This window comes from Bufo bufo, chromosome 1, assembly GCF_905171765.1.
Source record: "Bufo bufo chromosome 1, aBufBuf1.1, whole genome shotgun sequence".
Classification (NCBI taxonomy): domain Eukaryota; kingdom Metazoa; phylum Chordata; class Amphibia; order Anura; family Bufonidae; genus Bufo; species Bufo bufo.
The window spans coordinates 293,967,306-293,980,829 of record NC_053389.1 but is presented as its reverse complement, the minus strand read 5'-3'; the positions used below and the strand labels follow the sequence as shown (position 1 = coordinate 293,980,829).

Genomic DNA, 13,524 nt, shown 5'->3' with positions numbered 1-13,524 from the left:
AAAATGGTTTAGTACAGATCAATGCTATGACCCTTGCCTTATGGGAATCGAGCTTACTGACCACTAGTGTTGATCACTAATATTCGAATTGCGAATTTTTTTTGCGAATATAGGTACTTCGAAAATTTGCGAATATTTAGAATATAGTGATATATATTCGTAATTTCGAATATTCAAGATTTTTTTAATTGCGAATTTTTAAATTGCAGAGTAAAAACATGATTCCTCCCTGCTTCTTGCATGTGGGCCAATGACTCATTGGCCCACAAGCAAGAAGCAGGGAGGAATCATGACTTTAAATGGGATAAATGATGAATATTCAAAAAAACTAATATATAGCACTATATCGAATATATTAGTTTTTTTGAATATTCGTAATATTCTAAAACAAGAATATATAGCAATACAGCGAATATTCGAAAAAAAACGAATGTAGAGCAATTTAGGTAATATAGTGCTATAATCTTTTTTTTCAATAGTTGAATTTTCTTTCCAATCTGTACTTCAGATAAGAAAAAACTTTGCGACAAAAAACCGCATGACGAAAATTCGCATATTACGTGATTATTACCTTGTCGATTTTTCGAGAAAAAAATTGTAGAATATAACGAATATTCGAATTTGCGAATATTCGGCGAATATTCTACTAAATATTCGCGAAATATTGCAAATTCGAATATGACCCCTGCCGCTCATCACTACTGACCACCACACATCATCTTATCTCAATGATATATAGTATACTAACATGACACTTAGACTTATCTATACCTTTTAGTATCTTTGCGTAGTACTGTAGGTCAAGCATACATTAAAATTCCAAGCAATTCCTTGATAGCCTGGACATTACATGGGTCATTTCCTTCCAACTAGGGTGACTAGGAAACACATGGATTTTGATATTAATATCTTATCTTAATTTGCTTGGCATGTCTTCAGATTCACAGTAGCAGATTTGCCTCAATGACTCACTGAACCTCTATGATTTCAATACTGGCAGTTGTCTCATGATAGAAATCTTTCAATATCCTGAAAATTCACATGTAATTATAGGCTTTGATGAAAACTCTTTTATGACTGTTTATTACCACATACATATGATATTTCTAACTTACAAAAACTTCCAGACAAATATCTGCTAGTAGAAGGGTCACCGTTACTTATCAGAGTACTATTAGTACTTATTAAAACCTGACAGAGAATATCACTAAAACCATCCAAGAACAGAAGGCCCAGATGAATCATAGTAGTCACACATCATGCAGCATACTCTATGGTAAAATGTTAAGTGAAACTAGTACCACCTCTACCAACTCTGGGTCATCTCATTAGGATCTTTGACCTAAAAAAAGATTAAGGAACTATGGGGCACATTCCCTGCCACCGCCACACCAGCAATTTTAGACGTGGCATGGGAGGAAATGACCCCTGTGACACAGTGAGCGGTTGTGTCTGGCAAGGCAGGTATTTTCCTCCCAGCATGTGCGGCTGGGCTGCTTTCCAGCCAGGTGAGGTCAAATACCCGACCGGAGTTTAAGTGCCGGTCCGGGTTTTGGCAGCACCTGGCTGTCCTTAAATAGGCAGCTGGGCTCAGCAGAGATGTCTCTGTTTCTGAGATCTGAGGCTTTGTGCAGTGCTGGAGGGCTGAGAGCCGCACCCTGGGGATTACTGGAGGCAGAACTGCCAGCAAGGTGACTTGTGCTATATTAACTTTTCATTGTGTGTGAATTAACACCAAGACTGCAGTTACGTGCAATTGCCTCAAGTGTGAATAAACACTGATGTTTTGAGTTAAGAACTTGTATTTTGCCTCTGTACTGCACCCGCTTACCCTATCTACCAGAGCGAAACCCCACACCCCCTATCTTTCCAAATTTCTGTTCACTTCTGTACACTGAGGTGTAATGCTGCCATGGTTGTTTTCTCTATGCCGCTTCTTAAGAATACGTTAGGTCTAATTTGTTATATATTTTCACCAGTTTTCTGGTGTGATAAAGTCAGAAACTGTGTGTTTGCAAATTTTTTAACACTTTTGTACAACTATTTTGCACAAGTGGCGTTTCTCCGCCGTCTTCCCCACTTTTCTAAAAGTGGTGGAGTGGTGGGGAGGGGACGGGGCCAGCGGCCCGCCACAGTTATCTTTTTTACATCAGTTTTCTGCTCTAGAAGAAGACTGAAATCTATGCCAGTCAAAGTATCAGCTGCTAAGGGCTGCGCCTAATTTATGACTGGTGTACATCTCATTATAAATTAGGCGCAAATGCCAACAGCGCATGGGGTAATCATAGACTGGCATACTTTGCTGGTCTATCATAAATCAGGGCCCTTGTCCTTATCTCTATATAAAATTTTGGCTCACACACCCAAACAGGAATCCCTCCTTGGTGCATCCCTTTCTCGTCCCTATTCAACTGTACACATTTGGTCAGAATATTTACATTGTCTTATTAGGGAGCCCAGTGGGGAGAGGACCCTGGGTTAAATTTCTCAGAGATTGTCTAGGTGTTTTACTCTCTTTCTGTATCTCATTCACCCACAATAGTCAATCACATACTCCACGACTGTCTACATCCTAACATTTAGGACATCTCAAAAGTGGATAATTCATCTTTTTAACCCCTTAAGGACTCAGCCCTATTTCACCTTAAGGACTTGGCCATTTTTTGCAAATCTGACCAGTGTCACTTTAAGTGCTGATAACTTTAAAACGCATTGACTTATCCAGGCCGTTCTGAGATTTTTTTTTCGTCACATATTGTACTTCATGACACTTCTAAAATTGGGTCAAAAATGTTAAATTTTTTGCATAAAAAATACCATATTTACCAAAAATTTAGAAAAATTGGCAAATTTCAAAGTTTCAATTTCTCTACTTCTGTAATACATAGTAATACCCCCAAACATTGTGATGAATTTACATTCCCCATATGTCTACTTCATGTTTGTAGCATTTTGGGAATGATATTTTATTTTTTGGGGATGTTACAAGGCTTAGAAGTTTAGAAGCAAATCTTGAAATTTTTCAGAAATTTACAAAAACCCAATTTTTAGGGACCACTACAGGTCTGAAGTCACGTTGTGAGGCTTACATAATAGAAACCGCCCAAAAATGACCCCATTCTATAAACTACACCCCTCAAGGTATTCAAAACTGATTTTACAAACTACGTTAACCCTTTAGGTGTTGCACAAGAGTTATTGGCAAATGGGGATGAAATTTGAGAATTTCATTTTTTTGCCTAATTTTCCATTTTAACCCATTTTTTCCACTAACAAAGCAAGGGTTAACAGCCAAACAAGACTGTATCTTTATTGCCCTGACTCTGCCGTTTACAGAAACACCCCATATGTGGCCGTAAACTACTGTACGGGCACACAGTAGGGCGTAGAGGGAAAGGTGCGCCGTATGGTTTTTGGAAGCCAGATTTTGCTGGACTGGTTTTTTGACACCATGTCCCATTTGAAGCCCCCCTGATGCACCCCTAGAGTAGAAACTTCATAAAAGTGACCCCATCTAAGAAACTACACCCCTCAAGGTATTCAAAACTGATTTTACAAACTTTGTTAACCCTTTAGGTAATGCACAAGATTTAATGGAAAATAGAGATACAATTTCAAAATTTCACTTTTTTGGCAGATTTTCCATTTTAATATTTTTTTTCCAGTTACAAAGCAAGGGTTAACAGCCAAACAAAACTCATTATTTATGGCCCTGATTCTGTCGTTTACAGAAACACCCCATATGTGGCCGTAAACTACTGTACGGGCACACAGTAGGGCGTAGAGGGAAAGGTGCGCCGTATGGTTTTTGGAAGCCAGATTTTGCTGGACTGTTTTTTTTACACCATGTCCCATTTGAAGCCCCCCTGATGCACCCCTAGAGTAGAAACTCCATAAAGTGACCACATCTAAGAAACTACACCCCTCAAGGTATTCAAAACTGATTTTACAAACTTTGTTAACCCTTTAGGTGTTGCACAAGATTTAATGGAAAATATAGATACAATTTCAAAATTTCACTTTTTTGGCAGATTTTCCATTTTAATATTTTTTTTCCAGTTACAAAGCAAGGGTTAACAGCCAAACAAAACTCATTATTTATGGCCCTGATTCTGTAGTTTACAGAAACACCCCATATGTGGTCGTAAACCGCTGTACGGGCACACGGCAGGGCGCAGAAGGAAAGGAATGCCATACGGTTTTTGGAAGGCAGATTTTGCTGGACTGTTTTTTTGACACCATGTCCCATTTGAAGCCCCCCTGATGCACCCCTAGAGTAGAAACTCCAAAAAAGTGACCCCATTTTAGAAACTACAGGATAGGGTGGCAGTTTTGTTGGTACTAGTTTAGGGTACATATGATTTTTGGTTGCTCTATATTACACTTTTTTGTGCGGCAAGGTAACAAGAAATAGATTTTTTGGCACGTTTTTTTTTGTTATTTACAACATTCATCTGACAGGTTAGATCATGTGGTAATTTTATAGAGCAGGTTGTCACGGACGCGGCGATACCTAATATGTATACAATTTTTTTTATTTATGTAAGTTTTACACAATGATTTAATTTTTAAAACAAAAAAAATGTTTTAGTGCCTCCATAGTCTAAGAGCCATAGTTTTTTCAGTTTTTGAGCGATTATCTTAAGTAGGGTCTCATTTTTTGCGGGATGAGATGACGGTTTGATTGGCACTATTTTGGGGTGCATATGACTTTTTGATCGCTTGCTATTACACTTTTTGTGACGTAAGATGACAAAAAATTGCTTTTTTTACACCGTTTTTATTTTTTTACGGTGGTCACCTGAGGGGTTAGGTCATGTGATATTTTTATAGAGCCGGTCGATACGAATGCGTCAATACCTAATATGTATACTTTTTTTATTTATTTAAGTTTTACACAATGATTTAATTTTTGAAACAAAAAAAATCATGTTTTAGTGTTTCCATAGTCTAAGAGCCATAGTTTTTTTAGTTTTTGGGCGATTATCTTGGGTAGGGTATGATTTTTGTGGGATGAGATGACGGTTTTATTATTACAATTTTGGCGTACATACGACTTTTTTGATCACTTTTATTACCTTTTTTGGGAAGTAAGGTGGGCAATATTTCAATTTCATCATAGTTTTTTATTTTTTATTTTTATGGCGTTCACCGTTCGGGTAAAGTAACATGACCGTTTCATAGATCAGCTCGTTACGGACGCGGCGATACCAAACAAGTGTAGGGAATTTTATTTTTTTCATTTTTAATCAGTGATAAATGTGTTTTTTGATTTTTACTTTATTTTCACCCACTTGGTTCTTGAAGATCCAGTGGGTCTGATGTCTGTATAATACAGTACAGTACAATATATATTGTACTGTACTGTATTTTACACTTTGTCTGAACAGATCTATGCCTTTTAGCACAGATCTGTTCAGCACCATGGACAGCAGGATGCCTGAGACGGCGTCCTGTTGCCATGGGAACCTTCCCTGTCTTCTCAGTACTGGTCAGAACTGCGCAGACGGGGAAGGGTAAGGAGGGGATCTGTCGGGGGGCTGTCTGGGAGCTCTCTCCCTCTCCATCCGGGGGCTTCAAAGGCACAGCAGCCCCCCGATGGGCGAGGGAGGGAGCTCCCTCTTACCGTTAACTTTTTCCATAGAGCGGTCAGTACGGACCGCGGTATGGAAAGGGTTAAACGGCTGACATCGCATCATCGATGTCAGCCGTTTATACCAGGGTGTCAGCAATGTGCTGACAACCTTGTATACCCACTCTACACCAACGATTTATTCAAGGGGAGGCGGGCGGGGGGATCGCGGTCCCGCCTGCCGCACCGCCCGCCTCCCGCACCGCCCCCACCCCCCACAACTCCCCCCCCTGCACCACCCGCCGGCAAAAAATCATGCAGGGGTGCAGGCGGGGTTTAAAATCTATATTTTAGGGACACTAAAGTTTCAGAAACTGCAGAAAGCGCAGCAAACCGCAGGTCTGAATTGACCTGCGGTTTTCTGCGATCGCCGATACGGGGGGTCAAATGACCCCCCCCCCTGCGTTGTTACGGGATGTCGGCTGAATGATTTCAGCCGGCATCCTGTTGCGATTAACCCCCTGGGCGCCGGAATCCCGATTTAAAGTTAGGACGTACCGGTACGCCCTGAGTCCTTAAGGACTCAGGAAATAGGGCGTACCGGTACGCCCTGCGTCCTTAAGGGGTTAACCACTTAGTAGAGGAGAGCAGCTCTCAGAGTTTCTTAATTCTGACTTCTGCCTTTGTACCCTGACTACACTTTCGTCTGATCAGCCTTTGGCCTCCCAGCATCCACTGGGTGTATTGTGTCACCTGGAAGTCAGCCCAGTGGGTTCACTCTCTGGTCCCAATTCCCTCGTGTTCCAACTCCTCTCTGAGGTAGCACCTGGTACACACCTCAGTAAAGTGTCTCCTCACCATCAGAGGTATGGTGTGATGAACAAGGGATGTGCTTAGACATCACCCTCAGAGGGAGTTGGTCTCGTGGAGTAGCAGGTTCTCACCCTCTGGTCATAACATAGCATGTTTAAGAACATACTTCAGTGTCTGCTATTATTTCTTAAATTAAAGAAACAATCCCCAAATTATCACTTTTTACTGGCAGCTTTCTTCTTCTCTGTCTTCTGAACTGTAAAATGGCTGCCACTATTTTGAGTGATTCATGTGGGAAAATTCTTGAAAGTTATGGATTTACTGAAATCCATATCTATTTGGAAATTTGCAACAAATTTGATTTGTGCCAAATCAATTTGCTGACCTCTAATCAAATTTAGTAGAAGAATAGTAGAAGAATAAGTAGAAATAATTTTGAAGAATAAGAGGCCCATATGCTCTTTTTGTACAAGGGCCTTCTGCAGTCTGCCTCCACCCCTGTTGTAGGGGTGCCATTAGGGCTATTATGGTACTACTGTTAGGTGTCTAGTCTAAACATGAAAAGGGGCTGTTGCTCCTACTGAATGCTTGCTACTGTAGCAAGGCAGGTATTTTCCTCCCAGCATGTGCGGCTGGGCTGCTTTCCAGCCAGGTGAGGTCAAATACCCGACCGGAGTTTAAGTGCCGGTCCGGGTTTTGGCAGCACCTGGCTGTCCTTAAATAGGCAGCTGGGCTCAGCAGAGATGTCTCTGTTTCTGAGATCTGAGGCTTTGTGCAGTGCTGGAGGGCTGAGAGCCGCACCCTGGGGAAACAGGCCCCCTAATGCCTGCTGTGGATTACTGGAGGCAGAACTGCCAGCAAGGTGACTTGTGCTATATTAACTTTTCATTGTGTGTGAATTAACACCAAGACTGCAGTTACGTGCAATTGCCTCAAGTGTGAATAAACACTGATGTTTTGAGTTAAGAACTTGTATTTTGCCTCTGTACTGCACCCGCTTACCCTATCTACCAGAGCGAAACCCCACACCCCCTATCTTTCCAAATTTCTGTTCACTTCTGTACACTGAGGTGTAATGCTGCCATGGTTGTTTTCTCTATGCCGCTTCTTAAGAATACGTTAGGTCTAATTTGTTATATATTTTCACCAGTTTTCTGGTGTGATAAAGTCAGAAACTGTGTGTTTGCAAATTTTTTAACACTTTTGTACAACTATTTTGCACAAGTGGCGTTTCTCCGCCGTCTTCCCCACTTTTCTAAAAGTGGTGGAGTGGTGGGGAGGGGACGGGGCCAGCGGCCCGCCACAGTTATCTTTTTTACATCAGTTTTCTGCTCTAGAAGAAGACTGAAATCTATGCCAGTCAGAGTATCAGCTGCTAAGGGCTGCGCCTAATTTATGACTATGTGTACATCTCATTATAAATTAGGCGCAAATACCAACAGCGCATGGGGTAATCATAGACTGGCATACATTGCTGGTCTATGATAAATCAGGGCCCTTGTCCTTATCTCTATATAAAATTTTGGCTCACACACCCAAACAGGAATCCCTCCTTGGTGCATCCCTTTCTCGTCCCTATTCAACTGTACACATTTGGTCAGAATATTTACATTGTCTTATTAGGGAGCCCAGTGGTGAGAGGACCCTGGGTTAAATTTCTCAGAGATTGTCTAGGTGTTTTACTCTCTTTCTGTATCTCATTCACCCACAATAGTCAATCACATACTCCACGACTGTCTACATCCTAACATTTAGGACATCTCAAAAGTGGATAATTCATCATTTTAACCACTTAGTAGAGGAGAGCAGCTCTCAGAATTTCTTAATTCTTACAGGATCTCAGTATAACACTTACTTTCAGCTTCCTTCTGGCATTGAACTTTTTCAGGCAATCCACCGTCTCCTGTCTGTGCATACAAGAAGCCACTGTAGAGCGGTGCTAAAAACAATAATGGATAAAGTCAATTCCTTTAGACTGAAGGAACAGTTGAGAACATGATGGAAGCACTTGAAGAAGACACTTACTGATATCCATGGGTGTTTCAGTGCTTCTGCAGCAGTGATTCTTTTAGAAGGGTTAATTGTCAACATCTTATTAATAAGATCTTTAGCTTCTGGAGTTACAGTGTCCCACTCAGGGGAAGGAAACTAGAAAAAGTGGGATGAAAAAGAGCATAATTTAGTTCTAAGCAACATACATCTACAGTATGTCACTATTTTTTTTTGTTCATGAGAATGCACCAAGGCAAATTTTATAGTGTAATGAACTAATACTGGGATGGTCAGTGTCCCCTGCTATACGTCTTTGAAGACTTTTTGTTTCATGTGTATAAAGCTTAATGTCTGTATAAATGAAATGCTTACAACTTTCTAAATTACTTTGTGTTTCAATTCGTCATCATTTTCAAGATATGTTTGTGTCAGTGACTTACTTACTTAAGACAGCAAACCTGTACACATCTTGTCTTGTTCTTAGCTGAGAAGTGGATACATTCAGACTTGGCAATGTTCTGGGAGCTAAATACATCCGAAACTGATGTATTAAAACTTTCCATTCTCACCTGTGCAGCAGCTAAAATCAACACTTCAGGTATGCTTTAACTGATTTCCCCATTACCCATCTAGTGCTGGCAGCAGTTTTGAGGAGTCACAACTACTGATTTAAAAGTTTGAGACTGGGCCATTTTACCCACTTGTTTTTCCTTTGTTTTTTGAATATTTTAGCATTTTTATGGTGATATGGTTTTTATTTCGGTGTCATTTTTATTTCAACATTTTTTTATTCTATTTTTATACCCAGGAATATGTTAAAAAACGTGCAACTAAAATACTTAAGTTGTGCTCCCATTCCATCCTGGTCATTTTATATAGGGGATATACAGATTATAGTTGCCAGAGGCAGGGCTACAAACTGTGGTGTGATCTAATAATAGTGGCATTTTTTTATCATTATTCTTTTTTATTGTTTTATTAGTCAATTTTTTGGTCTTTATTTTTTATTTTGCACTATTTTTTATTTTGCACATTGTGCCCTCCTTAAGGTCATACAAGATTTTTGGGGGATAGTTTAGCATTACCTAATTTATTTATTTTTTTATACTGCTGATTTCCACTAAAACTGTGACTGACATATTAGTCCCAATTACAGGGGAGAATACAGTCTCTGAAGGCTCACTAAAGAGCTAAAATGGGTCTGTTAAGACCCAGCAGCTCCTGCAGTTACGAGACAATCACGTGATTACCAGAATAGGAACAGAAAGCATCATGGCCACCTTCTAAACTGTATATACAGTTAATAAAGTAGTTAATTAAATGGAGGCCTTAACATATCTGCACCACTAGTAATCAGGATTTGTAAATACATTATGTAAAAAACTCTGGTCTTAAGTAACACGTGGCTAATGAGGTGCCAGAAATGCAGAGCTGAATACATCAACACACGACACTGTTAATGATGTAACAGATTTACAGCAGTTCTATTTTTTGGTTTGGATCTGTTAGTATACACTTAATGCTAGTAAAGAAGTGATGTTTTATCAGAATTAATTCACGATTAAAGGGATAATGTCCTAAAATGTGTTCTGTCTTTACTTGAGTTTTGAAAATATAGGTTTATCAGTAGTAATTAGTCAAGACTGCTGGACTTGCTGTATTTTTCTTGAAGTCATATTGCTAGTCAACTTTCTCAATTAGAATAACTTGTACAAAGAATCTCTAGCATTAAATACTGGTTACTCATGTGAGCTTACCCAGAGGAGAATCGCTGGAAAGATGTAATTGCTATAATGTTATACAGTACTGCTATGTTAAATGTTGTCATTTATTATGTATGTGTTACCTAGTTACATAGTTAATACGGTTGAAAAAAGACATAAGTCCATCAAGTTCAACCAAGGGATAGGTGGGGATGCGAATTCCAGAAGGAATTGAGACTCAGATTTCTACACGTTTTCATAAGCATTAATGTTGTTTACTTTTAAGAATTCATCTAAACCCTTTTTAAAACTGTTCACTGTTCCTGCTGTGACCACGTCCTGAGGAAGTCTATTCCACACATTCACAGTTCTTACAGTAAAGAAGCTTTGACTCTTCCGGAGACTGAACTTTTTCTTCTCCAGTCGGAGGCAGTGCCCCCTTTTCTTTTGAGCGCATTTTACATGGAACAGTTTTTCACCGTATTTTTTGTATGGCCCATTTATATATTTGTATAGGTTAATCATGTCCCCCCTTAGACGTCTCTTCTCAAGACTAAATAAATGATATTCTTTCTTCATAACTAAGACCCTCCATGCCCCTTATCATTTTAGTCGCTCTCCTCTGTACTTTTTCCAGCTGTAGTGCGTCCTTTTTATGGACGGGTGCCCAGAACTGAACTGCATATTCCAGATGAGGCCACACCAAAGCTTTGTAAAGTGGTAGTATTACATCCCTGCCCCACGAGTCCATGCCTCGTTTAAGGCATGACAATATTCTGGTGGCCTTAGAAGCAGCTGATTGACATTGTAATTAAATCTACCATCCACAAGGACTCCCAAATCTTTCTCTATAAGTGACTCTCCCAGTGTTACATCACCTAGGACATATGAAGCACAGAGATTATTACTACCAAGATGAATAACTTTACATTTGTCCACATTGAACCTCATTTGCCAAGTTGATGCCCAATCACTCAGAGTGTTCAAGTCAGCTTGTAGTATATGGACATCTTCCATAGACTGTACAGTACTACACAGCTTAGTGTCATCTGCAAAAATAGAAATGGTGCTATTAATCTCGTCCTCTATATTATTAATGAATAAATTAAATAATACAGGACCCAGCACTGAACCTTGGGGTACACCACTTATAACCTGGGACCATTCTGAATAGGAATCATTGACCACAATTCTCTGGACACAGTCCTTCAGCCAGTTTTCAATCTAATTACAAACTATACTATAGACTAGGCATGCTCAACCTGCGGCCATCCAGCTTTTGCAAAACTACAACTCCCAGCCTAAAGCTATCAGTCTACAGCAGAGCATGGTGGGAGTTGTAGTTTTACAACAGCTGGAGGGCCACAGGTTGAGCATCTCTGCTATAGACCTTACTTTACCTATTAAACATCTATGAGGGACAGCATCAAAAGCCTTTGCAGAATCCAGAAACACTACAGCAACAGCCATCCCTCTGTCTAGGCTACTACTCACCTCCTCAATAAATCAGGTTAGTCTGACAACTTCTGTCCTTGGTAAACCCATGCTGGTTATCACTTATAATATTATTTATAGTCACATACTCCTGTATATAGTCCCTTAAGAGTCCTTCAAACATCTATCCCACAACAGAAGTTAAACTAACTGGTCTATAATTACCTGTGAAGGACCTTGATCCTTTTTTAAATATGGGCACCACGTTTGCCTTGCACCAATCACTTGGCACTGTACCAGTACCTAGAAAATCTTTAGAAATTATAAACAGGGACACAGCAATGACTGAACTGAGCTCTTTAAGCACTCTTGGGTGTAATCCATCCGGACCCGGAGCCTTGGTCACATTTACCTTATTTAACTTATCTTGGACCATATCTACAGTTAGCCAATGGAGTATATTACTGGATGTACTAACAGCCCCAGCACCACAGATATCAGCTTCTTTCTATTCTTTTGTATATACAGAGCTAAAAAAAACATTTAGTAACTCTGCCTTTTCCTTATCTTTAGTGACTACCCCCCCCCCCCTTTTTACCATTATTTAGTGGACCTACCTTTTAAGACCTAGGTTTTTTAGCATTTATAGATTGAAATAATTTTTGGGGATTTGTTTTGCTTTCTTTTGCTACTTGCTGTTCGTTTTGTATTTTTGCTAATTTTATCTCCTTTTTACATATTTTATTAGGCCCTTTTGTAATCTTCAAACGTTCCAGCTGACCCCTCAGATTTGTATGTTTTAAATGCCCTTTTTTTGTCTTTTATTGCCATTTTTACAGTAGCTGTAAGCCATGGGGGTTTAATTTTAGCCGTTTATACTTGTTACCTAAAGGAATACATTTTTTAGTGCAATTACTCAATGTGGATTTAAAGCTCTCCCATTTATCCTCAGTATTATTATGTGGCAGTAGCTGCTCCCAGTCTATGCCCTGAAATGCTGCCCTCAACCTGGGGAAATTAGCCTTTTTAAAATTTAGTGTCTTTGATCTGCCTGACAGAGTTTGCTTCTTATAGTTTAGGGGGAATATAATTTCTAATGCTGTTGCTAATAGCATTATATGGACAATTATGGGTTAAAACCTTTGCTCATCCTGTTAGTCTGTCAGCAGATGGACTTAGTTTCTATTCCCTGGTTAGTCAGTTTAGTCCAAGTCTTAGCTGTGCTACAGTGAGGACCGACATGTGCAAGCTCCTCAGAACTAGGGCGGAGCTCAGAGAACCTTCATCTCTGAGACTTCTAGAGCCAAAGAAGCTACTTTATTATAAAAAGTGCTCCTGAGAGAAGGAAGATTAGAAAGTCCAGAATGTACAAGGCCGTGCAGTGGAGTCAGTCAGCAAGGTATTGTGCACATTTCTGGCTTACCGCTGTAAGAGGCAACATTGCTAACACACCCTTCCATATTTTGAGAAAGTTTGGCTATAGTTTGTATCCCTCAGCCAGAGAATTTGCAGAAGCATTTAAAGGGGATCTCTCACCACTTTTCTTCTGCCCTCTCATGTAAATCCTAACAGCTCCATCACATGCCAATGAGTCCCCATATTCATGAGCTCATGGCTGTCCCCACCCACCTGCCTCTGATTGATGTTTTTCTTTACAGCTGAATCAGTAGCAGGTGAGCGGGGAATGCTATGAGCTCATAAATATGGAGACTCATCATTATGCACTGGAGCTGTTCAATACAAGATTTTGGCAAAACGGCTGCGTCAATGATAGACAGTGACCCAGCATTTTTCTAAGGGGATCTATCGCTTGTTTATTTTGCACATAGGACTCCATAAAATTGTTGACAAATTCACTTTAACAAGAACCTCATTGCATGCCTAAGGTTCTGCAGGAGACTTTAGAGAGACAGAGGGAAGTGGTACTACAATCTCCATCATTGCTGTTATCCATATAATGCCATTGGGGAAGAATTGCACTGTGTAACAAGCCTTAAAACTGTGCCTTGT

General features: G+C 39.9%; 1 protein-coding gene across 1 annotated transcript in view; it reads right to left on the bottom strand.

Moving 5' to 3' along the window:
• Nucleotides 1-13,524, bottom strand: part of CAMK2A (calcium/calmodulin dependent protein kinase II alpha) — a 331,715-nt gene that overhangs the window by 53,531 nt on the left and 264,660 nt on the right. Inside the window, exons 10-11 of the mRNA XM_040440682.1 lie at nt 8,411-8,533; nt 8,241-8,324 (exon numbers count right to left, since the gene is read on the bottom strand). Coding sequence (XP_040296616.1) covers nt 8,241-8,324; nt 8,411-8,533 — 207 coding nt within the window. The remainder of the gene's footprint in view (nt 1-8,240; nt 8,325-8,410; nt 8,534-13,524) is intronic.